Source organism: Cherax quadricarinatus, chromosome 67 (assembly GCF_038502225.1).
Source record: "Cherax quadricarinatus isolate ZL_2023a chromosome 67, ASM3850222v1, whole genome shotgun sequence".
Classification (NCBI taxonomy): domain Eukaryota; kingdom Metazoa; phylum Arthropoda; class Malacostraca; order Decapoda; family Parastacidae; genus Cherax; species Cherax quadricarinatus.
The window spans coordinates 9,542,885-9,570,694 of record NC_091358.1 but is presented as its reverse complement, the minus strand read 5'-3'; the positions used below and the strand labels follow the sequence as shown (position 1 = coordinate 9,570,694).

Here is a 27,810-nt window from a genome sequence, read left to right as displayed (position 1 = left end):
ATTCTCTATCATTTCATAAGAAAAAATAATTTTTTTTTTTTCAAAAATTGAGCGACATAGAATGACAGTTTCAGAGCGGGGCCTGAAACAGTCAAAGGGTTAAGAGAGGTGGTCACTACCCTAAGTCAAAGACCACTCAAACCCAAGTTAAGGTGACAGGGAGTGCAGCTAGGGACTAAAGATGGGAGGCAATTAGATTCAAGAAAATGAAGGAAAGCTCCAATTTCATGGGTTAAGAGCTCTTCATTGGCATCAACGAACCTCTCTTCCCTAAGTGGCTTTTTAATTTGCATGTTCATTCATGATGGGCTTGAGAGTAACTAATGCTTACTGATCTTCTTGCACTGGAATACAAAGAATATTAAATAGTAATGGGCTTTTTAAATAAAAAATAAATAAATAGGGAGCTTAGAAGAGGCTAGTATACGTACTACAAATTGAGCCCAAAATAAATTATTTAACATGATATAAAATACGAATCCTTCCCACATAAGCCATACGTGTCATAAGAGGTGACTAAAATGCCGGGAGAAAGGGGCCAGTAACCCTTTCTCCTGTATAAATTACTAAATGTTTCTTTTTCAGATCACCCTGCCTTGGTGGGAGACGGCCATTGCGTGCATGAGCGTGTTCGATAGGAGTGAATGGAGACGAATGGTATTTGGGACCTGACGATCTGTTGGAGTGTGAGCAGGGTAATATTTAGTGAAGGGATTCAGGGAAAGCGGTTATTTTTATATAGCCGGACTTGAGTCCTGGAAATGGGAAGTACAATGCCTGCACTCTAAAGGAGGGGTTTGGGATATTAGCAGTTTGGAGGGATATGTCATGTATCTTTATACGTATATGCTTCTAAACTGTTGTGTTCTGAGCACCTCTGCAAAAACAGTGATTATGTGAAAGTGTTGAATGATGATGAAAGTATTTTTCTTTTTGGGGGTTTTCTTTCTTTTTGGGTCACCCTGCCTCGGTGGGAGACGGCCGACTTGTTGAAAAAAAAAAAAATTAAGTATTTACAGATTTTATTAGCAATTTCTCTTTGTGAACACATTCAATAATTTGAATTATTCAATAATAATATTGAAACATATGATACCATGCATACAATGGATTATAATGGAACATTACTATGGTAAAAATACTTATCAGTACATACTGGTGGCTATTAATATCATCATCTTCAGCTAACTTCTATAACGAAGTAACATTAAAAAAATTTGTATATAGCCTCTCCTCACATAGCGACATACTCGTTTACCGACGACTCAGACTTACGACAGGCTCTCTGACCAGTATGCATACCTAAATAATGTATATTAGAGCTGATTTCCTCTCTTCTCTTTATTACAGTACAGTACACTACTATATAAACATTAAAAAAATACCAGAAATAATATTATAAATGGTGCAAAGGTGACATTAAAACAATATCAAAGATGGTTGACATAAACCCACTACCATTATAGTATGCTCCTCACTTAGCAACAAATTTGTTTACTGACGTGATTTTAGGAACGGAACTCGGTCGTTAAGTAAGGAGAGGCTGTATATATGTTCAGAAACTGAAGGGACAGACAAATTCAGTACATGTAATGTACATGTGTAGCAGTTTGGTATCAAACATACTGCATTACTAATTCTGATCCATACCAATTAAAAAGCTCACTCTCTTAATGATACATCTTATTAAACATTAACAAGTCTCAGTATCTCAAGCTTTATATAACAATGAAAGCAATATCAGTTATATTTTTTATGAATCTCTACATATTATAAAGAAAATTTAAACCTTGAAAGTGCTGCTCATTTATAATATAAACAATGAATATGAAGACAGGTTAAGTTAGGGAAGGTAAGACTCATCAGGAAACGGGACAGGTGTTTCCTGATGCCGATTTTAGTCATATAATGATCCGCCACTGGAGCTTTTCATCATCTGAGGCCTCCACTGGCTTACTGGTCCATCCTTTTAAAAACTAATATTAAGCTTCACAAAGGAAGAAAACAGCATCATATGTACACAGTAGACTATAGATTATCCAGCCCCTTCATGAGGAAGTGCGTGTTGGATTTTCAATGACACAATGGTCATGCCATTTTTTATGGTTCCTTTGGTTTTCACATTCATTTTCCACATTACTAGGGCTGGGCTTTGAAATGAGCTGATGTAAGATAACAGCTCTTAGCCTGCAAACTGATTTCTGTAAAAAAAAAAAAAAAAAATTGAACTGCTGATCTCCTGATAATTGATGATCTGCCATAATTGGAAAAATGCAATGAAATTAGTACCCTTCTTAATAGACAACTCAAATGATAGCGATTGTTTTCCTCTTTATCTAACCCAGCCTACATAGGAAGATGCCAACAACTTAAAGGAAACCTTTTCTACAATTGTGTAATATAACTTGAAATGAACTTTTTAGAACCTTAACATAAATGACTAGTTCTGTGTATACTGTCCCATAGCAAGTAGTACATTTTTAATATATTGTACAATGATTCTAGAAGTAAATTCAGGTCTGATTACAGTACTTTTTAATCCAAAATATTTCCCATGCATTGTGATTAAGAGTTCACATAACAAAAAAGACAAAGTAACCTTAATTCATGTGATCATCACTGTATATAAACAAGTACAAACAGCAATAAAAAATCTTAAGTCATGTGATCATTACTTGATGGCTTGATCATCCTCTTTCCCATCAGACAAGACTACACGTGCCATACTTTGGCACTACATGTCAGAAACATAAACACGTCAATGATATAGGGCCCCAACTTATGACATTAATGTGTTCCTGAAAATTCATCGTAAGCTGACTGTTCAGTACTCGGAACCTATTTTTCCCAAAAATAATAATATAAAATGGATTAATGTGTTACCAAGTCCTAATTTTCCATATCTAATTTCAGTTTATTTTGCCCCAAAAAATGTTTACCCAATTTTTTACCCAAACTGATTTCTTTTTCTGTGGAAGTTGGGTATCACTACAACTAGTCTTTCACTTTCCGGTCAAGATTCACAGTTGTTTTCCAAAGTAAATTCTCAAAAAAAATACAGCAAACACACGGAGGAAAAAATGTTTACCTCTAGTCACCAGCCAAAGTACTGCCTTCTGCAAATGCTCCTCCACCAACATATGTAGTACCCACCATTTATTGCCTTTTCAAAGTCATTTTGTGTTAGGATAATATCAGATAGGTTTGAATCTACCAAATTCTGAGTCTCACTCATAAAAAATTCATTTAGGTCTTCAACTCTTAGCCTGATCAGTGGCTTGCTAAAAACTGAATCATACTGAGACTTGGGTAACTCACTCATTCCCTTGCTGTTATCTGTGTAAGACCCAAGTAGGGGCCCAATACTGGATGTTGTTCTCGACTTGGATTTAGCATAAGAAAAGAAATATTGTGGGTTACTTTCAATTTCATTTATGACTTTTAGTTCTTCCTGCATTTCTTGATTCCTGTAAGATTCCTTTAGCTTAAGTTGGGTGTTTGCTATTTCTCTGACCAGTGCCTCCCTTCGTATTACAGATACATTGGCCTCTTTTAGCCACTCTGTCATTCTTTGCCTATTGTAACTACATAACTTTTACCATACGTATATGAAAAGTTACTTACAACTTGTCTTCCTAATATCAACATCAATTTTTTATTTTACATGCTTCAGCAAACTTCTCTTCACATGTTATACAGGTTCAGGTTAAGTTAATGTCAATTAATGACATTTAACTACTCAAGACATATGAAAGCATAAATAAATGCAACAATGTATAAAGGCAAGACTGCATTTATAAGTGTGAACAGAAACTGTTATTTCTGCAATGAATAAGCACTGCATAAAAAAATACATGTTCACATTTTAGTGTCACAGTTGCTTTTCTGATGATCTTCAGCCTAAGTAAACGAAATTTCCTTATGAGGATGAGTTGTTATCAAAGATTTTAATTAACAAGCTTTTAGGTTGTGATAAACAAAAATCATGACTAGCTGATGTTTTGTGTTCTGACCTCTCTTTAACCTGGCTCAGATATAACAGCACATAATTTATGGGGATAATTCAGCGCATGACGTTGTGGAGGCCAGACAGACGCGCTTCCTATTTGTACTAACCTAGTCGGGGTAGCCAGCCCAGTGGTGAGAGGCGTGACTCTCACCACTGGGGTCCAGGGTTCGAATCCCGGACGAACTACAAGAAAAAAAATATGGAAACTGTAGGCCAGTGGCGAGAGGCGCGACTCTCACCACTGGTGTCCGGGGTACGAGAACCAGACGAACTACTTAAAAAAAAAACTGCAGTGCAGTAGTAAGTGCCAGGATTCTCACCACCAGTCCCCAGTGTAGAGAGACGCACAAACTAATGAAAAAAATATCGAAACTGTAGACCAGTGGTGAGAGGCACGACTCTCACCACTGGTGTCCGGGGTACGAGACCCAGACGAACTACTTATCTTATAATCAATTAAAAAAAAAAATTATAACAGCACAGCATCATTTTCTGGGTCAAACCCAATAAAAATTACATCATAAATTACATGTACAGTATATAACAATTACAATAATTAAACTCTATAACATAAACAATGTCTAAATAATCTTTTACAAAGAAAAATACAGCATTAACAAAAGTTAAAAGCAACTATTAAAAACACAGAAAATAAAAAGATAAACAGTATTCTACATCAAATAAAAACTATATGATCCACATTAGTCTTTGTTTGGAAATTTACCAGTGTGAATTAAGTTGTATGTATATAAATTAGCCAGACTTGAGTCCTGAAGATGGGTAGTACAGTGCCTGTACTGCACTGGAGGAGTATTAATGTTGGTTTTATAACTGTAGTCTGAGTGTGCCTCTGGCAAGACAGTGATCGTGTGAATGACGATGATAGTTTTTATTTTTTGGGTCACCCTGCCTTGGTAGGAAACGGCTGATGTGTTAATAAAAAAATAATTGTGAGTGCATTAGATGAGAGTGAATGGAGATAAATGGTTTTGGGACCTGATGAGCTGTTGGAGTATGAACAGGGTAATATTTTGTGAAGGGATTCAGGGAAACCAGTTAGCTGAACTCGAGTCCTGGAAGTGGGAAATACAATGCCTGCACTTTAACCCTTTCAGGGTCCAAGGCCCAAATCTGGAGTCACGCACCAGTGTCCAAGATATTTCAAAAAAAAAATTTGTTATTTTTTCTTATGAAATCGTAGAGAATCTTTTTGTGAAGGTAATAAAACAAAAAGTACGAAAATTGGTGGAAAATTGACGAAATTATGCTCTCGCGAATTTTGATGTGTCAGCGATATTTACGAATCGGCGATTTTGCCGACTTTGACTCCCATTTTAGGCCAATTACATTATTCCAATCAACCAAATTCTTAGCTATTTCACTAGTATTACTTCTATTCTATCGATTGAGCACAAGAAATCGCCAAGTCAACTGTTTCAACTACAAAATAAAGTGATCGGAAATTGTTAATTTGGCCAATTTAACACAAAGTTCAAAATATTCCAATTTCAAAATAGGGTCCAGAATGAACAATGTAGGCATTCCTGGCACTAAACTAACATTTCCTCTGTTCATTAGTTATGTTTTGAGGCTTTACAAATAAATTCCATTTTGATTTTTTATTCACATAATGAATTTTTATTCACACCAAAAAATAGATGATTTACTGTTATGCAATACTGTAATAATTGTATAAATATCATCACCATATTTGTGAATGTATATTAGACCCACCAGCTGATGTGTATTAGATGTGTGAGGTCGTTTGTTTACTCTTGAATATCGGCAAAAATTTAACATTTCCGCTACTTTGAGCTCAGTTTCAAGCCATTTCCAATGCTAAAACCAATCAAAATCATCTATATTTCTGTAATATGTCTTCCATTCTATCAAATGAGACCAAGAAATCGCAAATACAACTATAAAAAACATACGAAAAAACACTGCAAAGTTGCTGTTTTAATCGAAAAATCATGATTTCATTTTTTTTCTCTCATTATGCACAGTGTGCTGCAGGATCTGTTTTATGTGGTGCACACATACCACATAGATGTATTCTCTCATATCTAGGCCCAAATGTACCACTCACAGTTTATCAGAGTGAGCTGAGCTCATGGCGTAGATCTACGGTTTGGACCCTGAACGTAAAGCCGTAGATCTACGGGACGGACCCTGAAAGGGTTAAAGGCGGGGTTTGGGATAAATATTTAATGTCTGGAGTGACATCTGAACTGTCGTATCTGAGTGCCTATGCAAAGACAGTGATTATGTGTGAATGACAATGAAGGTGTTTCTTTTCTGGGTCACCCTGCCTCGGTGGGAGACGGTCAATGTGTTAAAAAAAAAAAGGAATAAACTTTGAAATAATAAAAATAATTACATTATAATCAAACTAAACACTAAACCTGTGAAATATCAGAAGACAGAAACAGTCATCCTATACTGTATTGCAATACAGTACCATACTGTACTCAGTATTTGTTTCTCAGATATTATTAATCACACTGCCAATATCTTAGCACATGTGCTGAGGGATGCTAAGGGTTTTGAGCATCCAACAGGTTTTTGTGAAAACAGTGGAACCTCGGTGTACAACCAGCTCCCTACTCAAACAAAGATCATCACTCAATCAAACAAATACAACCTGCAAGAACTTGCTGTAAACTATTTTGTGTTTCTTCGCATTTTTTGGTGTGTGTTTTTTTTTATTATTTGTATAAATAAGTCGCCATAGGGCCTACGAAGATTAGTGACAACAACCAACCAAACAGAAAATTGGTTGGGAAGAACTTGTTCGATACTCAAATGGAATGGCACTCGAACAGCCTTCTGGAATGAATTGAGGTCGCATACTGAGGTTCCACTGTACAGCCTCTCCTCATTTAGCAACAATCATTTACCGACGCCTCGGACTTACGACAGGCTCTCTGACCAGTATTCATACTTAAATAATGTATGTATATTAGAGCTGATTTCCTCTATTCTGTTTATTTCAATATACAGTACACTAGTGTATAAACATTTAAAAATATACCAGAAATATTATAAATGGTGCAAAGGTGACATTAAAACAATATCAAAGAAGGCTGACACTAACTCACTACCATTATAGTATGCTCCTCACTTAGCAACGAATTCGTTTACCGACGTGATCTTAGGAACAGAACTCTGTCATTAAGTTAGGAGAGGCTGTACATTAGATCAGGGCAAGTGGAAGCAAATAGGTTTTATGATGTGACATGTTATTGAAGTGTGAGCAAGGTAACAGTCATCAAAGGATTCAGGAAAACTGGTTAGCTGGACTGTCCTGGAGGTGGGAAGTATAGTGCCTGCATTCTACAGGAGGGGTGAGGCTGGTACTGTTCAGAGAGCTATTTGAGCTGTGATATTAGCATGCATCTGGCAAGACAATTATTGAATGAATAATGATGGATGTGTTTCTTCCTTTCTGGGTCATCCTACCTTGATGAGAGATGGATGATATGTTAAAAAAAGCTTTGGTGTGTTTCGTGAATTGCACTGATTACAAAATGCAAATGTATCACCCATGTGAAATTACCAATAAATATGGGCCATTGCATAATGACAAATTTGCTTACAGTGAGGGGAAACCTTTACAGAGGGACCTGACAAGCTGTTGGAGTGTGAGCAGGGTAATATTTAGTGAAGGGATTCAGAGAAACTGGTTATTTTTATATAGCCGAACTTGAGTACTGGAAATGGGAAGTACAGTGCCTGCACTTTAAAGGAAAGGTTTGAGATATTGGTAATTTGGAGGGATATGCTGTGTATCTTTATATATGCTACTAAACTGTTGTATCTGGGCATCTCTGCAAAAACAGTGATTATGTATGAGTGAGGTGAAAGTGTTGAATGATGAAAGTATTTTTCTTTTTGGGGATTTTCTTTCCTTTTGGGTCACCCTGCCTCGGTGGGAGACGGCCGACTTGTTGAAAAAAAAAAAGTTTTAAATGAAAGTTAATAACCTTCATTAAGAAATACCTTATATACAGTAATCACCACATCTTTGGAGATGAATATAAAACATAACTTTAGTAATTAAAGACTTCAGCTACAGTAGTATAGAATATTAAAAAACTTCAAAGTATCAGTAAACTTAAAAGTATATGGCTTGAGTACTATTGTACAATAATACTGTACACATTTTTTAACTAAGATTACAATGTGATAGTTTAATCAAGTCATTATACTTCATACCTGTAATATACCTGTGACCAGTTTTGAGGGCTCATCTACCCTCAGAAGTCTGGTCTGAAAAGTTTTCCTATTAATCAGACATCCAAGCACTCCCTAACGGCAGCAAGGAAAGTAGTTCGTACAGATTGCAACGGCCCATGGAGATGCAATGGGAGATGATGGTTGACAGAAGCTATGGCCTTTTCCCAGTATGTCAACTGCCCACGCCACTCTCTTCTCCATTCTACAGCCATGGAATCCTCTCTAGCTCCTGCAACTACTGCTCTAACACCTTGGCACACCTCTTCCCATGCACCAGGTATCAGCTCACTCACAGACCAGAACAGTTTATATGGGCAATGGGATAATTCTACTCCATCCTTGCCAGACCTACCATGTGGTGGCTTATCTAACACTATACAACGTATTTCAGAAGCTTCATTGCGATTTGTGGGACAAAAGGGACTTACTATAATACCCAAAAATGGAGCATCTTGTCGTGCAAACCAGCGTTGCATCTGATCTTGACTTTCAACATCCTGAACAGATGGATTAGGTGGAAATGTTGGATGCGAGTGATACCAACCTACTACTTGTACACCACCCTCGTGAATAGCAGTACATGCAGCACTTTGAGATACAGGACACATGTCACACTCCACTCCTGAACTAACTGCTTGGGTGGGTACTGCAACAGTCACATAAAGTTTCTGTGCAGCAGGATCATAATAACCACCCAGTAACCCCATCACTTCAGCATGGGAAGTGTGAGCATGCAGATCTAATGTTATTAATGCATGAGCATGTACCACAACAGAAAATGGAGGTAAAGTGTCTGGGTCATATTCGAGGCAGCGAATCAATTTGAATTGTTCGAGCTTTCCACCAACTCGACCAGTCCCATGGCCTGCTCTACTACGAGGAGCTTCAGGAATGTGACACGCATCCACAATTGCTCCAGATTCATCATGACTAACTGTAAGACCTCCACCTTCACTCATTGCGGCATCCCATTTCTTTTTCTGCTTCTGTCGATTCATTTCTGAACGATCTACCTTTGCTAAAGGCTTACTTGGTATGGATAACTTTTCTTTTTGTTTGACACCCACAACTAATGGCAAACTGTAATTGCTCTCTGGACAGCCAAAATTAATAGCACCAATTTTCTCTAGGTATTCATGCACCTTACCTATGTAGTTAACATCTCCACAATTTTTTAACCCTGCACGGACTGCAGTTTTCCTCATATATTTAGGTTTCACCCGTTTCCAGAAACTAATAAGATAATTTCTTATTTTCAAGTACCTTTCTGGAGTTTTTACACCTTTACCATCAAAGTACTCAAAGTGGACTTTCTTCTCTTCATCTGTAACCTCATCTAAAATTAATTCTCTCTCTTCAGTCGGAGGAGGAAAAATAAAAACTTCTTGTTTTTTATTTTCTGACCTAAAATCTTCACTTAATTGTGTGTTCTCTTTACATTCTAAAGATTCATCAGGATTAGTGGTGTCATCAGGCTTTTCACAAACTGTGAGATCACTAGGAGGTTTGTCAGCTATTATCAGCTGTTCATCATCACTGATATCGATATCAACATCACTTTCTTCCATCTCATCTTTAACTAAGTGGACAACTTGTCCCAGTGCTGGCATATGAGTTGTGTGGAAATCATTTTTTTTATCTATCTTATGAGAATATTCTGCTTCTGCAACATTTTTTCTTTCATTGCTGTTTGAGCCAATTGTGATTTTCAGCTTTTTTTTCTTCACTGAATGCTTTTGAGGGGACTTCAATTTAAATGGTATCTGTGAATTATGAGATGTATTTTTCTTCTTTAATTTGATTTGATTGGTTTTCATTTTGGTTTTTCGAGTTTTCTTCTTCTGATTTTGTTTTGACGTCTCAAATTTTAAAGAAATTAAACCATCTGACTCTATCACCCATTCTTCACCAATACATGGAACAAATATTTCACCAGAAGAATTAAACCCTTTGCTCTCATTTTCCATGCTACCTACTGCCTGAAAATCAACAACCTCAACATTAACATTTCTTTTTGGAGAAAGTGGTGTGGTTGTTATAGTTGTTGTAGCAGTTTCAATAAGACCTAGAGGATCTTCAAAATCCGTGGTGATACAAACTTGTTCCACTGGCACATGTACACAGGTCTCCCCAACAGCTTTGGCTTCATGGACAATGTTAGTGCTCTCGGACCATTTCTTGTGAAAACTGCGAACTTGCCCAGATGATTTTGTAGCAATAAAATTTGAAATTCTGCTCCAATTTGGCCCAAAAAGTTCCTGCAAATAGTAAAAATGTATTACCTATCAGTACTGTATTTCCTACAATTATGACAGGAACAGAACAGTAGAAAAAATGTGAATACAGTGCATGTACTGCAGCTGAAATCTGTATAGTGCAGATCATGTAATGGAAATGCAAAATACAGCATTTCTATTACATCATTCTTATTCAGAATTATTTTTTTTAAATTAACCCTTCAACTGCCAATGGGATGTAAATTTAAGCCAACTGAAACTGCCAATGGTGTAAATTTATGCCCTAAATTCTAGTGCCTCCAAAATGGCCACAATCAGACTGGTTAGGTCTTCATGAGAGAAAACAAATTTGCACCATGGGTCTGTGCAGTATAGAAATAAATCCTGGCATTAATGAGGCATTGGAAGCATTTGCAAAATGCTCACCCCAAAATAGGATTAGCCTCCTACATAGCTCTTTGGATGAAACTTGCATGTACCGAGGATAGCAATGAGGACTTAAGCTCTGTGAGTTTAGTTAAACTCATGTGGGTAAAAGTAACACTGGAAATGTCCCAAATAATGACCTAAAAGCTGATGACCACATATTTTCCACCACTGGAGTCTCCCAGCCAGCGACCAATTGACAGCAGTGCTGGTGTAAACCTGAGGTTTTCTCGTCATTATTGACTATTCATCAATAACTGGTACACAAGCACTTTATTACCTGTCATTCCCTTTAAGCAACTGATAGACGTTTGCGGTACAGTTTGAGGATCGAGGAAGCCTACACCCAAATTTTATGTATTTGCCCAGGAAAATCAAGTGCAAGCTTTCATTGACATCAATATCAAGGCATTTCGGTTGCATGATAAGCGAGATGTAACTATGTTGACTACCATTCACCTGAATGAAATGCAACATACCAGTAAGACAAACAAGCACACACATGAACCTACTATGATTGATTACACTCACTAACAACAGTTTGGTGAACAACTGTGATATGCAGACTGGTTTTGTGGACTGTGTGCATAGGAGTTTCAAGCAGTGCATCAAATTGCTCTTTCACCTCATCAATATTGCTATGCTCAATGCATATGTGCACCAGGTAAAGGCCAGCAGGAGACCACTAAAAGAACTTCAATCCGGCCGTCATCAGCCAAATCTCAACTAAATTCCATATAAACCATACCACAGGCGGGGATAGAACCCGCGATCAGAGAGTCTCAAAACTCCAGACCGTCACATTAGCCACTGGGCCAGCTACCCACAGTGGCTAACACGATGGTCTGGAGTTTTGAGACTCTCTGATCGCAGGTTCTATCTCCGCCCGTGGTATGGTTTGTTTGCAATTGTGTCATTAAGATTTTGTGAGTCAAATTCCATATAAGAAAGAAACATTACTATGTACTAAACACACATTCCTACACATTCATGATCTTCCAAATTCATGGACTTTGATTATCTAATGTTTTTCCTGAAGGGCAACCAGCTAACAGATTTAATTGTCCAGCTTTTTCTAGCTCAATGACTTTCCCATGCTCAATTTTTTTAATTCAGGTCATTATTTATTAGGAATGTCAATAATAACCAGATTAATACATAGTATTACAAAAACATGGTCTCTGAACCACAAAATTAATCTAAATCTGAAACAAAAGTTGTTACCAAGACATGATTTTGAATTATTCTCAGTACCTCAAGGATCTGCAGATTTGTAGGTATGACTGTACAAATTGAAAGCAAAATATGGAAGAGAAGAATAAAATTTGAGTGTATGCTAGTATGGTACAATATTGTATGGCAAGGCCAATATACCAGTAATCAAAACTTGGTGGCTGCATGGATTGTACTGTTTTATGAAGCGGTAAACCATATGGGTCATTAGGTGCAAGGTGTGGTGGAGGCTTGATCCTCTGACCATTAATCATGGCTCAATCTTTGACCAGTCGGGCTTTTCATTGCCTAGAATAAATTACAAACTGAAAAGTAGTTAAAAAGATTGCTGGGAATGGTTTAGCAGTCCATATTATCTTGGTAGCTTCTTTAGAATAATAAAAACTACTTACAATTACTAGATAATCATGGGGGAGCGCTAAACCCATAGGATTATACAGCGCATGTGGGGGGAAGGGGGGATGGAAGGTATTCAGGTTCAATTCAGGGAACTGAAGCACAGATCCAGTTCCCTACATCAAGAGCCCCTCACCAGCTTCAAGGAACCTCCCTTGAAGAGTAAAAACTACTTATACTAACAGAGAATGACAGTTACAGCAATGCTGTAACTTTATGAGTGAGATCAAGAAGTGTGGCTTATTTCTAATGGAGTTCATGGGTCCTTTTTCCCAGGATGAAACACATAACATTTGACTAACTCCTATGTACAGTTTTTCTTTTAACTTGTAGGTGAACAAGAGTAGCAGATGTAAGGAAACTAGCCAAAGTGTTTTGCCTTGTCCAGTACTCAGCAAATTTACCACTCCCAATTCTTCTTTCTAAAAATAAACTCTTCCTTATGAATGTTAATATTAACCAATATTACTGACCACAGTTTTCTTACCAGTCCTTTCTGAAATAAATCCTTCTCAAGTGCATTCCAGTGGCTTTTTCTTTTGCAGGCAGTAACATTTCTTTTGCTCTCTGGTGATGCAGATGTTTGCTGGGTGTTAATTCCACCACTAACAATGACTGTACTTCCATGTGAGGTAGTAGTGCATGACTGATTGCTTGTAGTAGTAGTAGCTGTCGTGTGTAATGCCACTCCTGCTTCTCCAAATAATCCAAATTCCCCACCAGAGTCAAAATCAAAGAAGTCAGGTTCACTTCTGAAAAAAGCAAACCAAACTCTAATAATTTATTAAACAAATTAATTAAAAAAATTAAAAAAAAAATTCTTATAAGCCTTACAGGAGTTACAGAAGATATAAGTAACTGAACACATAATATGATACAAATGTAGGCACAGAAGAAAGCCATTAACCCTTTGAGGGTTTTTGACGTACTAGTACGGCTTACGACCCAGGGTTTTTGACGTACTAGTACGCCTAAATTCTAGCGCCCTCAAATCTAGTGGGAGAAAGCTGGTAGGCCTTCATATGAAAGAATGGGTCTATGTGATCAGTGTGCACAGTCTAAAAAAAAATCCTGCAGCACACAGTGCATAATGAGAAAAAAAAAACTTTGACCATTTTTTTGGAATAAAACAGCGACTTTGCACTGTATTTTCGTATGGTATTTATTGTTGTATTCTAGTTTTCTTGGTCTCATTTTATAGAATGGAATACATATTACAGAAATTGAGATGATTTTGACTGGTTTTACAATGAAAGGTACCTTGAAATTGAGCTCAAAGTAGCAGAAATGTTCGATTTTTACCAAATTTCAAAAGTAAACAAATCGTGCCAAGCGTGCAATACACGTCAACTGGTGAGTCTAATATTCTTTCACAAGTGCACCAATAATATTTATACCATTTTTTACACTAATGCAGTAGTCTGCATAACAGTAAATCTTATATTTTTTGTGAGAATAAAAATTCAAAGTGGAAAGCAAAAGAATATAAGAGGGGCCTTGAGACGTGACTAATGACCAGAAGAAATGTCATTTTAGTGCCAGGAATGTCTTTCTTGTTTATTCTGGACCCTATTCGGAAATTGGCATCTTTTGAAATTTGTGTGAAATTGGCAAAATTGCTAAATTCTGACCACTGTACTGGATAGTTGAATTTCATAAATGGGTGGTTTCTTGCACCCATTCGATAGAAAAATGGAGTTCTAGCGAAATATTCATGTGTTTTGTCGACTAGTACAGTGGAATTGGCCGAAAATGGGGCTCAAAGTGGGCAAAATCGCCGATGCGTAAACATCGCCAAGACCGCTAACTTTGCGAGAGCATAATTCCGTAAGTTTTCCATCAAATTTCAAACTTTTGGTGACCTTATGATCGGGAAAAGATTCTCTATCTTTTCAAAAGAGAAAATAATTTTTTTTTTTTTAAATTTGGCCGACCCTGAGAACGAATTTCGGAGAGGGCCTGTCGACCCTCAAAGGGTTAATTATGCAACAGATTTCAAGCAAACTAATCATAAAACTTACACACGATTTAAATATAAACACACAATATGTAAAACATATAGTACCATACAGTACAATACCAGTATAGCTTGTGTAGATCTGGTAATTTATTATAATGTAATTTATTATAATGTGGATCTAGTAATTTATTATAACGAGGTAGGATGTGAGATTTAATAGGTGCTTTTTAACAATATTATTAAAGATGTTGATAGTTCCAATTTTCTTTGCTTTTTATTGACATGTAATTTTTGAACAGGTTTAGATGTACACATGGAATGTCAGAGATATTTATTCCTTGCACTGTGACTGTGTGTTCTGTTGAGGATCTCCAGATAGACTTTAAGTTCTGGGTTAATGTTTGAGTTGAAAGTCCTGAAGATATAGCATGCACAGTAGAAAATGTGAATATTATATTTTGTATGTGAAGCAAATTTAAACTTTTGGAATAAGGGTGTGTGTGTCTGGAGCCTGAATGAGTGATTATTATGAGAGCTAACTATTTCTGAGTAGCAACTAATTTAAGTAACTCATTTCAACAGTAGTTTGTTGTGTGTGGTATCTTGTCTGTTGATGAAAGTACTTGAAAACATTTATATGAGTAATGCTGTACTAAATCCTATGCCTAACCAACCCAATCATTATATGATCAGCTTTGCTGATCATATAATGAGTCACACCACCAGATTCTCCAACAGCCAAAGCATCCCTAACCATGTACTAGACTCTTGTCAGGACCTGGAGTTGATCACCTCAGCTGAGAAGATGAAGATACAGTGGAACCTTGGTATACGACCAGCTCCCTACTCAAACAAAACTCAGTACTTGACCAAACAAATATGACCTGCCAGAACTTTGTTGTAAACTATTTCATGTTTCTTCGCATTTTTTTGTGTTTTTTTTGTATTAATTGTATAAATAAGTCACCATGGGGCCTACGAAGATTAGTGATAACAGCCAACCAAACAGAACGCTGGTTGGGAAGAACCTGTTCAATACTCAAACGGAGCGGTACTCGCACAGCCTTCTGGAATTAATTAAGGACTCAACCGAGGTTCCACTGTACTTAACAGGCATCCTCTCTAACAAAGAGGTGCATTCTGGAGATCCAGTTGCATGATGAGACTTGGCTAGAATATGTAACCAGATACAGGTATCTAAGCCACAAAGACTTGTTGTAACAAGTCTTTGTGGCAGCTTTTTATCCCAGGAATGGAGCTAATGTTAACTGAAAATGATATATGTATTTGCTTACATTAGATCACTGGTTATGCCACATCCCTACTTGTTCTTGTATACTGCACCTGGAGTATACCTGGAGAAGGTTTTTGGGGTTAACGCCCCTGCAGCCCGGTTTGTGACCAGGCCTTATGGTGGATCATAGCCTGATCAACCAGTCTGTTATGAGCCACAGCCTGGCTGGTCAGTTACTGACTTTAGATACCTGTCCAGCACCTTCTTGAAGACAGCCAGGGGTCTATTTGTAATCCACCTTATATATGCTGGGAGGCAGATGAACAGTCTTGGGCCACTGACACTTATTGTGCTGTCTCTTAGTGTACTCATAGCACCCCTGCTTTTCACTGGGGGGGATGTTGCATCTCCTGCCCAGTCTTTTGCTTTCATAAGGAGCAATTTTCATGTGCAAATTTGGGACTAGTCCTTCTAGGATTTTCTAAGTGTATATTATCATGTATCTTTCTTGCCTGCATTCCAAGGAGTACAGGTCAAGGGACTTCAACCATTCTCAGTAATTTAGGTGCTTTACTGTACTTACAGGTGCAAAAAAAGTTCTCTGTATATTCTCCAGGTCTGCAATATTACCTTCCTTGAAAGGGGCCATTAGTGTACAGCAATATTCCAGCCTAGAAAGAACAAGCGATCTGAAGAAAATCATTACTGATTTGGCATCCCTAGTTCTGAAGGATCTCATTATCCATCCTATCATTTTCCTAGCAGATGTATTAGATACATTGTTGTTATCTTCAAAAGTCAGATTCTCTGACATTCTCACTCCCAGGTCTTTCACATTAGTTTTTTGCTTTATTGTTTGATTGGAATTTGTTTTATACTCTGATCCAGCTTTTATTTCCTTGAGTTTTCCATAGCAGAGTAACTGAAATTTGTCTTCATTCAACTTCATGTTGTTTTCTAATGTCCAGTTAATGACTTGGTTAATATCCACTTGGAGATTTGCAGTGTCCTCGATGGATGAACACTGTCATGCAAATTCTGGTATAATAAGCAAAGGAATTCGGGTGTGTGTTGTCTGGTACTGGACTGGCATCCTCTCTTATATTTCTATGTTCCTCAAACATTACTTTGTACAACTCTCTAATCTATCCTTACCTCATCTCTGGTATTTGTGTTTGGAGATCTACCACAGCAAATCACCAGAGTCCAATAATAGCTCAACAAAAAGTGGCTTTTTGAGCTATTATTGGACTTGGGTGATTTGCTGTGGTAGATCTTCAAACACAAATACCAGAGATGAGGTAAGGATAGATTAGAGAGTTGTACAAAGTAATGTTTGAGGGTCATAGAAACATATAAGAGAGGATGCCTACTAATTTGGAGACCTTCTTTGTTGTGTGCTGGATGTGGGTACTGAATGTCAAGTTGCTGTCAAAGTAAAGACCTAAGAATTTTCCCCTCGGGTTGTCTTACAACTGGAGATCTATTAATCATTATAAAGAGCTGGACACTTGCAATTCCATTCCCAAATATCATGTAGAAGGTCTTGTTAATATTAAAAGTGAGATTATTGGTAGTTATCCAGGTAGATATCTTAAAGATGATTCTCTTTAACAGTATTATTGAGAAAATTTGGATTTGAGTGGGAGATGACAAAGTTGTGCCATCTTGACTCACGAAATCGTAATGAGATGATTGCAAACAAGCCATACCACGGGTGGGGTTTGAACCTGCGGTCAGAGAGTCTCAGTGACTAACACAACGGTCTGGTGTTTTGAGACTGACTGTGGGTTCAAACCCCACCCGTGGTATGGTTTGTGTCTGCATACAAAAAAGGTTCAAGTAACTGAGATGCATTGAGATTATTGACGTATATAAAGAAAAACAAAGAGCCAGGAACACTCTCTCAGGCACCCATATGTCGATAGCAGAGTTGCCAAAGTTATGCCCTTGATGGAGACATATTGTCAGGGCAATATCTCTGGTTCTGGCAGAGGACAAAACCTCAGGTTTCAGTAGTCAGGACAATACCTCTGGTTTACAAAATGATGGATCACTGGAATAAATTATAATACGAAATACTACAACCATTAGATATGTAAAAAAAATATATGAACGAATTACTGAAAACAGGACACAGCTTTACATACTAGCATTACATACTAATGGTTTTCTTTTGTGCCTACCAATGTTTTATTACATGTAAACTACATTTTTTCTGTGCCACACAAACAAATAAATATTTGCATTTGTATTCTGTAAGTAAAGAGAGGTAATTACAAGCAGTCCAAGGTGGCGCCGGGAGCCACTCAGGTTTTCACAAAAAAATCACTGTATTTTAGCCTCCGCAGAATGTAAAACTTCTGTCAAGTATAAAATAAATTATTGCTTTCATACTTAAAATCCAGATCGACTAGTCCCACCACATCCACGTCCAGAGTTCCTCCCAACTCATCAGACGACGCCATTATCAACATAACATTTGTTATTGTTGGGTTTAAGGGTTGAGATGGTCAGAGGTTGTTGGGTTTAAGGGTTGAGATGGTCAGAGGTTGAGTTTAAGAGTTGCGACGGACTGAGGTTGTTGAGTTTAAGAGTTGCGACGGACTGAGGTTGTTGAGTTTAAGAGTTGCGACGGACTGAGGTTGTTGAGTTTAAGAGTTGCGAAGGACTGAAGGCCATAAATTATAAGATTTCTACATTGTTTTAGCCGGAGAGTCAGCCACCCATGATAACCAGAGAAAGTCAGTGCGTCATTGAGGACTGTCTGTCTTATTTCTATTGGGGTCTTTCAGTCTTGTCTCCTAGGATTCCACCCACAACAGCCAACTAATACCCAGGTACCTACTTACTGCTAGGTGAACGGATACAGTAGGTGTAAGGAAACATGCCCAAAATTTCCACCCATGCCGGCGATTGAACCACGGATATTCAGTGTGTGAAGCGAGAGCAATGCCTACCAAGCCACGGAACACCCTAACTCCAAAGAATTAAATAAATAAAAAAAATAAATAAAACATGTTAAGCGCTAAACCAATGTGGGTCATTCAGTGCAAGACTTGGTGGAAGCTTGATCCTATTTGTACTCACCCTGATGTCCTGTCTAACTTTATTTTTACAAAATACATCATTTTGATGTATTTTACAAAATACATTATTTTATAGAAAGTCCCTGGTTATGCAGAGCATTTCGGACTGCTTTAAAATTAACTTATAAATATTGGATACCTGGAGGGTGTTCGGGGGTCAACGCCCCTGTGGCCTGGTCCATGACCAGGCCTCGCGGTGGATCAGGGCCTGATGAACCAGGCTGTTATTTCTGGCCGCACGCAAACCTATGTACGAACCACAGCCTGGCTGGTCAGGTAACGACTTTAGGGGCCTGTCCAGCTCCGTCTTGAAGACAGCCAGGGGTCTACTGGTAATCCCTCTTATAATAATAATAATAATAATATCTATTTCTACGAGTACATGTACAAGGTATACAGGCCTAGCTGATACCAGTCACGTACTAGTATACATAAAGCCCCTTGCTATACAGAGCATTTTGGGCAAATTAAGTCAGTTTTGTCCCAGAATGCGACCCCACACCAGTCGACTAACACCCAGGTACCCCATTTTACTGATGGGTGAACAGGGACAGCAGGAGTCTTATCGAAACACGTCCGTATGGGGTGATCGATACCCGGATCTCAGTGTGTGAGCTGTGTGCCCTAGCAATCGAGCTACGGGACACCTACATAAAAGAGAGAAGCTTACGACGACGTTTCGGTCCGACTTGGACCATTGACAAAGTCACATTGACTTTGTCAGTGGCCCAAGTCGGACCGAAACGTCGTCGTAAGCTTCTCTTTTATGTGCGGGTCATTTGTGTATCGTTCCAGTCACGGTATTGTGCCTTTTTTTGTTATTTACGGGACACCTATGTTTGCTGGGAGGCAAATGAACAATCTTGGGCTCCTAACACTTACTGTATTGTCTCTTAGTGTACTCAAGGCATTCCTGCTTTTTACTGACGGGATGTTGCAACGCCTGCCGAGTCTTTTACTTTCACAGGGAATGGTTTCCGTGTGTAAACTTGGGACTAGTCCCTCTAGGATTTTCCAAGGGTAATATTATTATGTAAGGTAGTAGGTTGGTAGACAGCAACCGCCCAGGGAGATACTACCGTCCTGCCAAGTGAGTGTAAAACGAAATCCTGTAATTGTTTTACATGATGGTAGGATTGCTGGTGTCCTTTTTTCTGTTTCATAAACATGCAAGATTTCAGGTATGTCTTGCTACTTCTACTTACACTTAGGTCACACTACACATACATGTGCAAGCATATATATATACATACCTGGAGACCTGGAGAGTTTACCTGGAGACCTGCAGAGTTTACCTGGAGAGAGTTCCGGGGGTCAACGCCCCCGCTGCCCGGTCTGTGAGCAGGCCTCCTGGTGGATCGGAGCCTGATCAACCAGGCTGTTGCTGCTGGTTGCACGCAAACCAACGTACGAGCCACAGCCCGGCTGATCAGGAACTGACTTTAGGTGCTTGTCCAGTGCCAGCTTGAAGACTGCCAGGGGTCTGTTGGTAATCCCCCTTATGTGTGCTGGGAGGCAGTTGAACAGTCTCGGGCCCCTGACACTTATTGTATGGTCTCTTAACGTGCTAGTGACACCCCTGCTTTTCATTGGGGGGATGGTGCATCGTCTGCCAAGTCTTTTGCTTTCGTAGTGAGTGATTTTCATGTGCAAGTTCGGTACTAGTCCCTCTAGGATTTTCCAGGTGTATATAATCATGTATCTCTCCCTATCTACCCTATCTACCTCCCCTATCTACCCCTCTGGGTTTTCTATTTTCTTTCTAGTTTTTGTTCTTGTCTATTTCCTATTATCTCCATGGGGAAGTGGATCAGAATTCTTCCTCCGTAAGCCATGCGTGTTGTAAGAGTCGACTAAAATGCCAGGAGCAAGGTGCTAGTAACCCCTTCTCCTGTATATATTACTAAATGTAAAAGGAGAAACTTTTGTTTTTCCTTTTGGGCCACCCCGCCTCGGTGGGATATGGCCGGTGTGTTGAAAGAAAGAAGAAAGAATATTATTATGTATCTTTCTTGCCTACTTTCCAAGGAGTACAGGTCAAGGGACTTCAAGCATTCCCAGTAATTATATGTGCAGTATGAGAAATTATGTGGGTGAATTTCACAGTTACAATCCCGAATTAACATTACACACACATAACTAGGGAGAAGTCTAGTACATTTAAAACTGATTACACTTACTAATACTAGTTGTATCCTGGAGACATATAGGACTTCAACAACATTGGGTCACATCACTGTGCCCAATATTAGATACCTCACCTATTTGGTAAGTTGATACCGTGTATCATCCTCATTATGACCAGATAAGTAGATTATTATTATTATTATAATCAAGGGGAAGCGCTAAACCCGTAGGATTATACAGTGCATTCAGGCTTAATTCGGGGAACTGGAGCACAGATCCAATTCCCTAAATCAAGAGCCCCTCACCAACATCAAGGAACCTTCCCTGAGGGGACCAGATAAGTAGAGATAGCTAGCGGTCCTCCAGTGAACTAGAGTGAGGGAGGAGGACGCTGGTAGCCATCTTTGAACAATGACAGTGTTAAGAGCACCTTACAAAATTCTATCTTTTGAGTCATACACGGTTTCCCAACGTTACCTGGCAGATAACAACGTGTTTCAGAAGCCTCCCAACGAATTTGTGAATAGGAGTCTCTGCGTCAGATCCGGTGGTGATAGCATTTCTGTATTTAACCCCAAGTCACGTAGCCACACAATACCGGGTGGGGAAAAAGGGATAGTTAACTTAGGATTAATAAGCGTGCCCATGACCAACGATCAGGTAATTTGTAATTTATATTTACTACAGTTAACAGTTTTTACTCCTGAGAGTTGTACAAGCCACTTGTGAGACTGAGATGATAGGAGTCTTGGGGGACATTGTCAAAAATCCTTTCTAGAGAGCGTCTCACAAGGAGGCAGATATTACAAACGTTTTCATAATTAAGGAAATAATAGAATATTAGTTCTCGTGTAACATAACATCTTTAAAAGTCACTGAAGATGCACATTACAAAATTTCAGATAAACAATATTATCCCCATTAATTCTTACACACAAATTCTAGGAAAATTATCAAAATTCTCCACATAAAACAAAAAAATAACAACAGATTTTATTTCCTTGCAAGATTACATTGAGATTATGAAATTACAATAATGAGTTGCAGTACAAAGAACCACTATCATGCCTGGCATTATGGGCAGACTTTATTTAATGGCTTACAGACTACATAATACTAAAGAAATTGATCATAGTTTGTTTAAGTTGTACATCTGTTTTTGTTTATAGTAGACAGTAATTTTACTTAAATTACAATAATTTCAAAAATAAATATTAAAATTATATTATGGGAATATAACATTGTGAGTTGCTGAAAGTAGTTTACAATATGAGAATGTTACAGTTGGGTGTAAGGCAGTATTGTTTTGGGTAGGTATTTATACTACAATGTAGTATTAATCAATGTATAAACTTTGGGCGTCTAGTTTCGAAGTTTTAAGATTTAGGTAATTGGGAGATTTTTGGGTAAAGTTAAGTATTTAGTTTAGGGTGAGTAGGTAGTTTTTGAGAAGAGTTTTAAATTGATGTTCAGACCGGGTTACTTTAATATTTACTGGTAATAAATTCCAAATTTTGGGGCCCTTTATGTGCATAGAGTTTTTACACAGTGTGATATGGACACGGGGTACATCAAAAAGAGATCTGTGTCTTGTGTTATGGTCGTGTGTCCTGTTAAGGTTGGTGAGAAGAAGTTTGAGTGGACGGTTTATGTTTGAGTGTAGTGTTCTGTGTATGTAGTAGGCACATGAATAAGTATGGATGTTCTTTACGGTGAGCAGTTTTAGACTTTTGAATATTGGTAGAGTATGCTGTCGGGAGTGGGAATTTGTTATCATTCTGATCACAACAGTGCCACGATCACAAGTGCAAAGAAAATGATAGGATGGATAATGAGAACGTTCAAAACGAGAGATGCCAAGCCAATGATGATCCTTTTCAAATCACTTGTTCTCTCTAGGCTGGGATACTGCTGTACATTAACATCTCCATTCAAATCAGGTGAATTTGCAGATCTAGAGAGTGTACAGAGATCCTTTACTGCACGTATAAGTTCTGTCAAGCACCTGAACTACTGGGAACGCTTGGAAGCACTTGACTTGCACTCGTTGGAACGCAGGAGGGAGAGATATATCATAATCTACACTTGGAAAATCCTGGAAGGAATGGTCCCGAATTTGCACACAGAAATCACTCCCTACGAAAGTAAAAGACTGGGCAGGCGATGCAAAATACCCCTAATTAAAAGTAGGGGCGCCATTGGTACACTAAGAGAAAGCACCACAAGTGTCCGGGGCCCAAGACTCCCACCAAGCATAAGGGGAATTACCAATAAACCCCTGGCTGCCTTCAAGAGAGAGCTGGACAGATACCTAAAGTCAGTGCCGGATCAGCCGGGCTGTGGTTCGTACGTTGGACTGCGTGCGGCCAGATGTAACAGCCTGGTTGATCAGGCCCTGATCCACCGGGAGGCCTGTTCGTGGACCGGGCCGCGGGGGCGTTGATCCCGGAATAACCTCCAGGTAGACTGCAGCCTTTTGCTGGGTTATTAATGGTCTTAGGTGATTTGATGTTGTTGACCCCCATGCACAAATTCCATATGTGAGATAAGGGTAGATGAGTGAATGATACAGTGCAAGGAGAGCTGATTGTGGAACATAGTACCGTATCTTTGATAGTATGCCTACTGTCTTAGAGACTTTCTTGGAAATTTGTTGTATATGTGTCTGGAATTTGAGGCTACTGTCAAGGTGGATTCCTAGGAATTTTCCCTCTGTGAGTCTTGTGACGGGTGATCCGTTTAGCGTTATGTTAAGTAGAACATTTGCAGCTCTGTTTCCACACTGAATGAAATAGATTTTGTCAGTATTGAGGGTTAGCTTATTAGTCATCATCCAGGTAGATATTTTCTGCAATTCGCCATTAATAGTGTTGCCTAGTATGACTGGGTTTGGGTGAGAGAAGACGTATGTTGTGTCCTCTGCAAATAATATGGGTTTGAGTAGTTGTGATGTATTCGGTAGGTCATTGATGTAAATGAGAAAGAGGAATGGGTCAAGGACACTTCATTGTGAGACACCGACTGTGATTGGTACACGTATTGGCTTCTGTTACTAAGGTATGGCTTTAGGTAGTTGAGGGAGTGCCCTCTTATACCACAGTGTGTTAGTTTAATGTGCAGCAAATCATGGTCAACTGTATCAAAAGTTTTACGTAAATCAATGAAGATTCCCAGCGGGACTTCTTTCTTCTCGAGAGCGGTGTATATTAGTTCTTGCATGTGTATAATGGCATCATTTGTGCTTTTATTATTCCTGAATCCAAAGTGACAGGGGTTTAGTATGTTGTGTGAGACGAAGTAGGAATAGATCGGTCTATGAACTAATTTTTCAAAGATTTTAGAGAGCAGAAGTAAGTTAGATATTGGTCTATAGTTGTTCAAGTCCGCTTGATCACCTTTGTGGATCGGGGTGACCCTCGCTATTTTGAGAATTGCTGGGAAAGTGGAGGATTCGATGGATTTGTTAAAGAGTGTTGCAATAATTGGTGACTACTTGTGAAGCATTTTTGTACATGAAAGGTGGTAAGCTATTTATGTCTCCTGCCTTGTTTTTAAGGGTGTTGATGATGAGCGAGACCTCTGTTGGGTTGGTTGGGGCTAGGAATAGTGTATTCGGGTAGGTGCCTGTGAGGTAGTCTAATGGACAGGTGTTTGAGCTTGGGATTTTGCTCGCTAGATTCTCTCCTATGGTGCAGAAGAAAACACTGAGTCTGTTTGCTGTTTCAGTTGGTGGGCATAGGGGTTCGTCTGACTTTGTTAATTTGATTGTTTTGTTTTTGGATATCTTTTTAGTTCCTAGAATTTCAGATAGAGATTTCCAGGTCTTTTTCATATCACCTTTTATGTTATGTAATCTGTTCTCATAATACAATTTTTTTGACCTTATCAGGCTGGTAAGGATTGACGAATAAAGCTTAGCATGGTCTCTAAGTTATTTGACCCATTCTGTACTGTTTTTCATATAGGTACTTTGTGTTACTGGATTAAGGATGCTGAGTGTTAGTCAGGGACTGTTCTGTCTCTTAGCTGTGATCTGTTTAGTTTTTTTAGGGCAATGCTTGTTATAGAGGTAGCGTTTTTTTTTTCTTCAGAAAATTATTAATACATTCATTCATATCTGTATATGTTTCAAGCTCATGCCAGTCGACGTTATTCATAGCTGTTATAAAGTTATTAACAGCTGTCTCGTTATGTAGTCTGAAAGTAACTTTAGTAGTGTCTTGGGGCAGTTTATGAGAAAGGTAGGATAGTGATCTGTGGTGTTGTCTGTGATTATGCCTGATTTTAAAGGGGATATGTTGTTAGTCCAGATGTGGTCTAATAAAGAGGTACTAGTCTCAGAGATTCTTGTAGGTTTTGTTATTGTTGGTAGCAACAAGCAGTTGCTCATAGTGTTTGTGAATTCGGTTACTTGTGGGTCCTGGTCATGTAGCAGATTTATGTTGAAATCTCCTGTGAAAGTTATCTGTATATTCTCCAGGTTTGCAATTTTGCCTGCCTCGAAAGGGACCGTTAGTGTACAGCAGAACTCAAGCGATTTGAAGATTAATTAAATTGGTTTAGAAGAATGTTAAGGTTTGCAATCTTGACATCAACTTTTATAGCCATCTGACCTTCCGCTAGCTTACTGGTCCACTCTTTAAAAAAAAATAGATTATCTCAGATTATGGGTCCTATAATATGCACTAGAGGTGGACCCCATCTGTATAAGGAGTCGTAATAGCACGACTGCAAACAAATCAAGGAACGGGTGGGACTTGAATAAATGGCAAGTGAGTCATAAAACTCACAGGACAATGCGTTAACCACTGGGTCATCTGGCTCTAATGAGATTAATCCAATTAAGTATATTTCTGTACACCATAGGAAGGTTAGCAAAGGCTACCATCTTGACATAAAATCATAATAATACTCTTGCATACATATCGCGAAATGGGAGAGTTCATACCCCAACCATTCCGTGATTTATATAGGGGAGTGTAGTAAAGTGTGGTCTGGTGAGTGGTCTTACTGACCGGCGGTCGGTTTCATACGGCCGTTTGGTTCATACGGTGGCCCATGGCCTGGTAGGCAATGCTCTCGATTCACACGCTGAGTGTCTGTGGTTCAATCCCTGGCAAGGGTAGAAACATTAGGCGTGTTTCCTTACGCCTGTTGTCCCTTTCACCTAGCAAACAAGTAGGTACTTGGGTGTTAGTTGACTAGTGTGGGTCGCATCCTGGGGAGCAAGATTGAAGGACCCCAATGGAAATAAGACGGTCAGTCTCTATGACACACTGACTTTCTTGGGTTATCCTGGGTGGCTAATCCTCCGGGGTTAAAAATCCGAACAAAATTTTATCTTACAATTCCGCGTTCATATGGCCGTTGGGTTCATACAATTGCCGGGTTCATAGGGCCGTCAGGCTCATACAATTGCAGGATTCATACGGCCGTCGGGTTTACCCTCACCCTCGCCCTGTACCTACATGCCCACCACCCAGGTACTCCTTGTCATATTGGGGCGTCCATGGCGGCGCCCACAACCTTAGGGTTTATAAAGGGCTGGTGTGGCAGTTGGTGTGGGGGCAGGGGCACCCTCCAACACAGTTCTTGTACAGAACAGTAATGGAGTAGGAGGCTTAGAGGTAAGGTGGTGTTGCTGTATGTCCGGACACTGCCTTGGTATGGATTTTATCATCTGGGCAGCCTCCAAATCTCCTGTGTTAACCTAACAAGAAGCGGCGGTGCGGATGATCACATACTCTAGCGCCAGACAACACATCAAACCACATAAAGGGCCCGAAGATCTGGAACTCTTTGCCCGAAGCAGTAAGAGGTCCCCTTCCCACAAATCAGTTTTGGACATGATACATAGTTGCACAAGGAATTATAGTTGGGTGTACATGCCAAAAGCCCCTTGTATGCAGAACATTATGGGCAGGCTTAAAATTAACTTAAGATTAACTAAGCAATGATATATTCAGTGGTAAAAATTACAGTAAACAAAATACAACATGAAGTACAAATGAATATTTTAAACAATGAAATTTGAACCTTTCAATTAAGAGGCATTATAATTGTACAAATTTGTAGCATAACAATGTATAATATAACAAAATGATCAATATGCTATATCAATATGCTATTTGTAGTGCAGAAACAGGTCACTTGGTCATTAGATGAGTTACTGTGCATTCAAGAGAATGGATTATTCTATTAGGTAATGTAGGGCTAATGTTAGGACTAGACTCAAAAATCCTCTCATCTCTCAATAGCAACCATACCCACTCTGTGCTAAACTCGAACCAAATTTAAAGCAACTCCCAAATATTTTATTATCCCTTAACAGTTAAGCCATTATTACAAGCTAAAAAATGTATGTATCATTAATTGTACTACTTAATATTAAAAATAGAGTAAACAAACTTAATTACAAACTTAAAAATGTGTGTTTGTATCATAAGTTGTACTACCTGGTATTAATAGACTAAAATATTGAATTTTTGTATTCTACCACTCTTCATCAGCCTAGACTTAAATAGTCTGTAAGTATTAAGTTAAGTCTGGCCGAAATGCCCGGTATGATAGTGGAGTATTTGCATTAATAACTAAAATGTAATTCGTTCATGATTGTCACGATATATAGACGTGTAGATGATTAATTACCTTTATAACTTGGTCTTGATTGTGACCAGATCTACCTGGAGTTCATTACCTTTGTAACTTGTTCATCTATCAAAACTTTGGGGCCCAGTCCCTGGACCCATTATGTACCTCTGTAATCTTTTGACTACCGCCCACAAGATGGGTATGGTGTGCATAATAAAGATATTAAACTAACGTCGGGTACATACAATTGCCGGGTTCATACAGCCGTC

General features: G+C 38.7%; 1 protein-coding gene across 2 annotated transcripts; it reads right to left on the bottom strand.

The window, feature by feature from the left end:
- Positions 1–2,077: 2,077 nt before the first annotated feature.
- On the bottom strand, positions 2,078–18,278 carry LOC128699657 (histone H2A deubiquitinase MYSM1-like). Of its 2 annotated transcripts, XR_011393883.1 has the most exons (4): positions 18,132–18,278; positions 13,028–13,292; positions 8,228–10,506; positions 2,078–2,201 (listed from the first exon to the last, which is right to left on the bottom strand). XR_011393883.1 is itself a non-coding variant. In XM_053792412.2 (3 exons), exons 1-3 carry the CDS (start codon positions 18,209–18,211, stop codon positions 8,302–8,304), a joined length of 2,550 nt encoding a protein of 849 aa, XP_053648387.1. In that variant the 5' UTR covers positions 18,212–18,278; the 3' UTR covers positions 3,511–8,301. The 2 variants fall into 2 exon arrangements, 1 of the variants encoding a protein (XP_053648387.1); XM_053792412.2 differs by lacking the exon at positions 2,078–2,201 and having other exon boundaries at positions 3,511–10,506.
- Between the last annotated feature and the right edge of the window lie 9,532 nt (positions 18,279–27,810).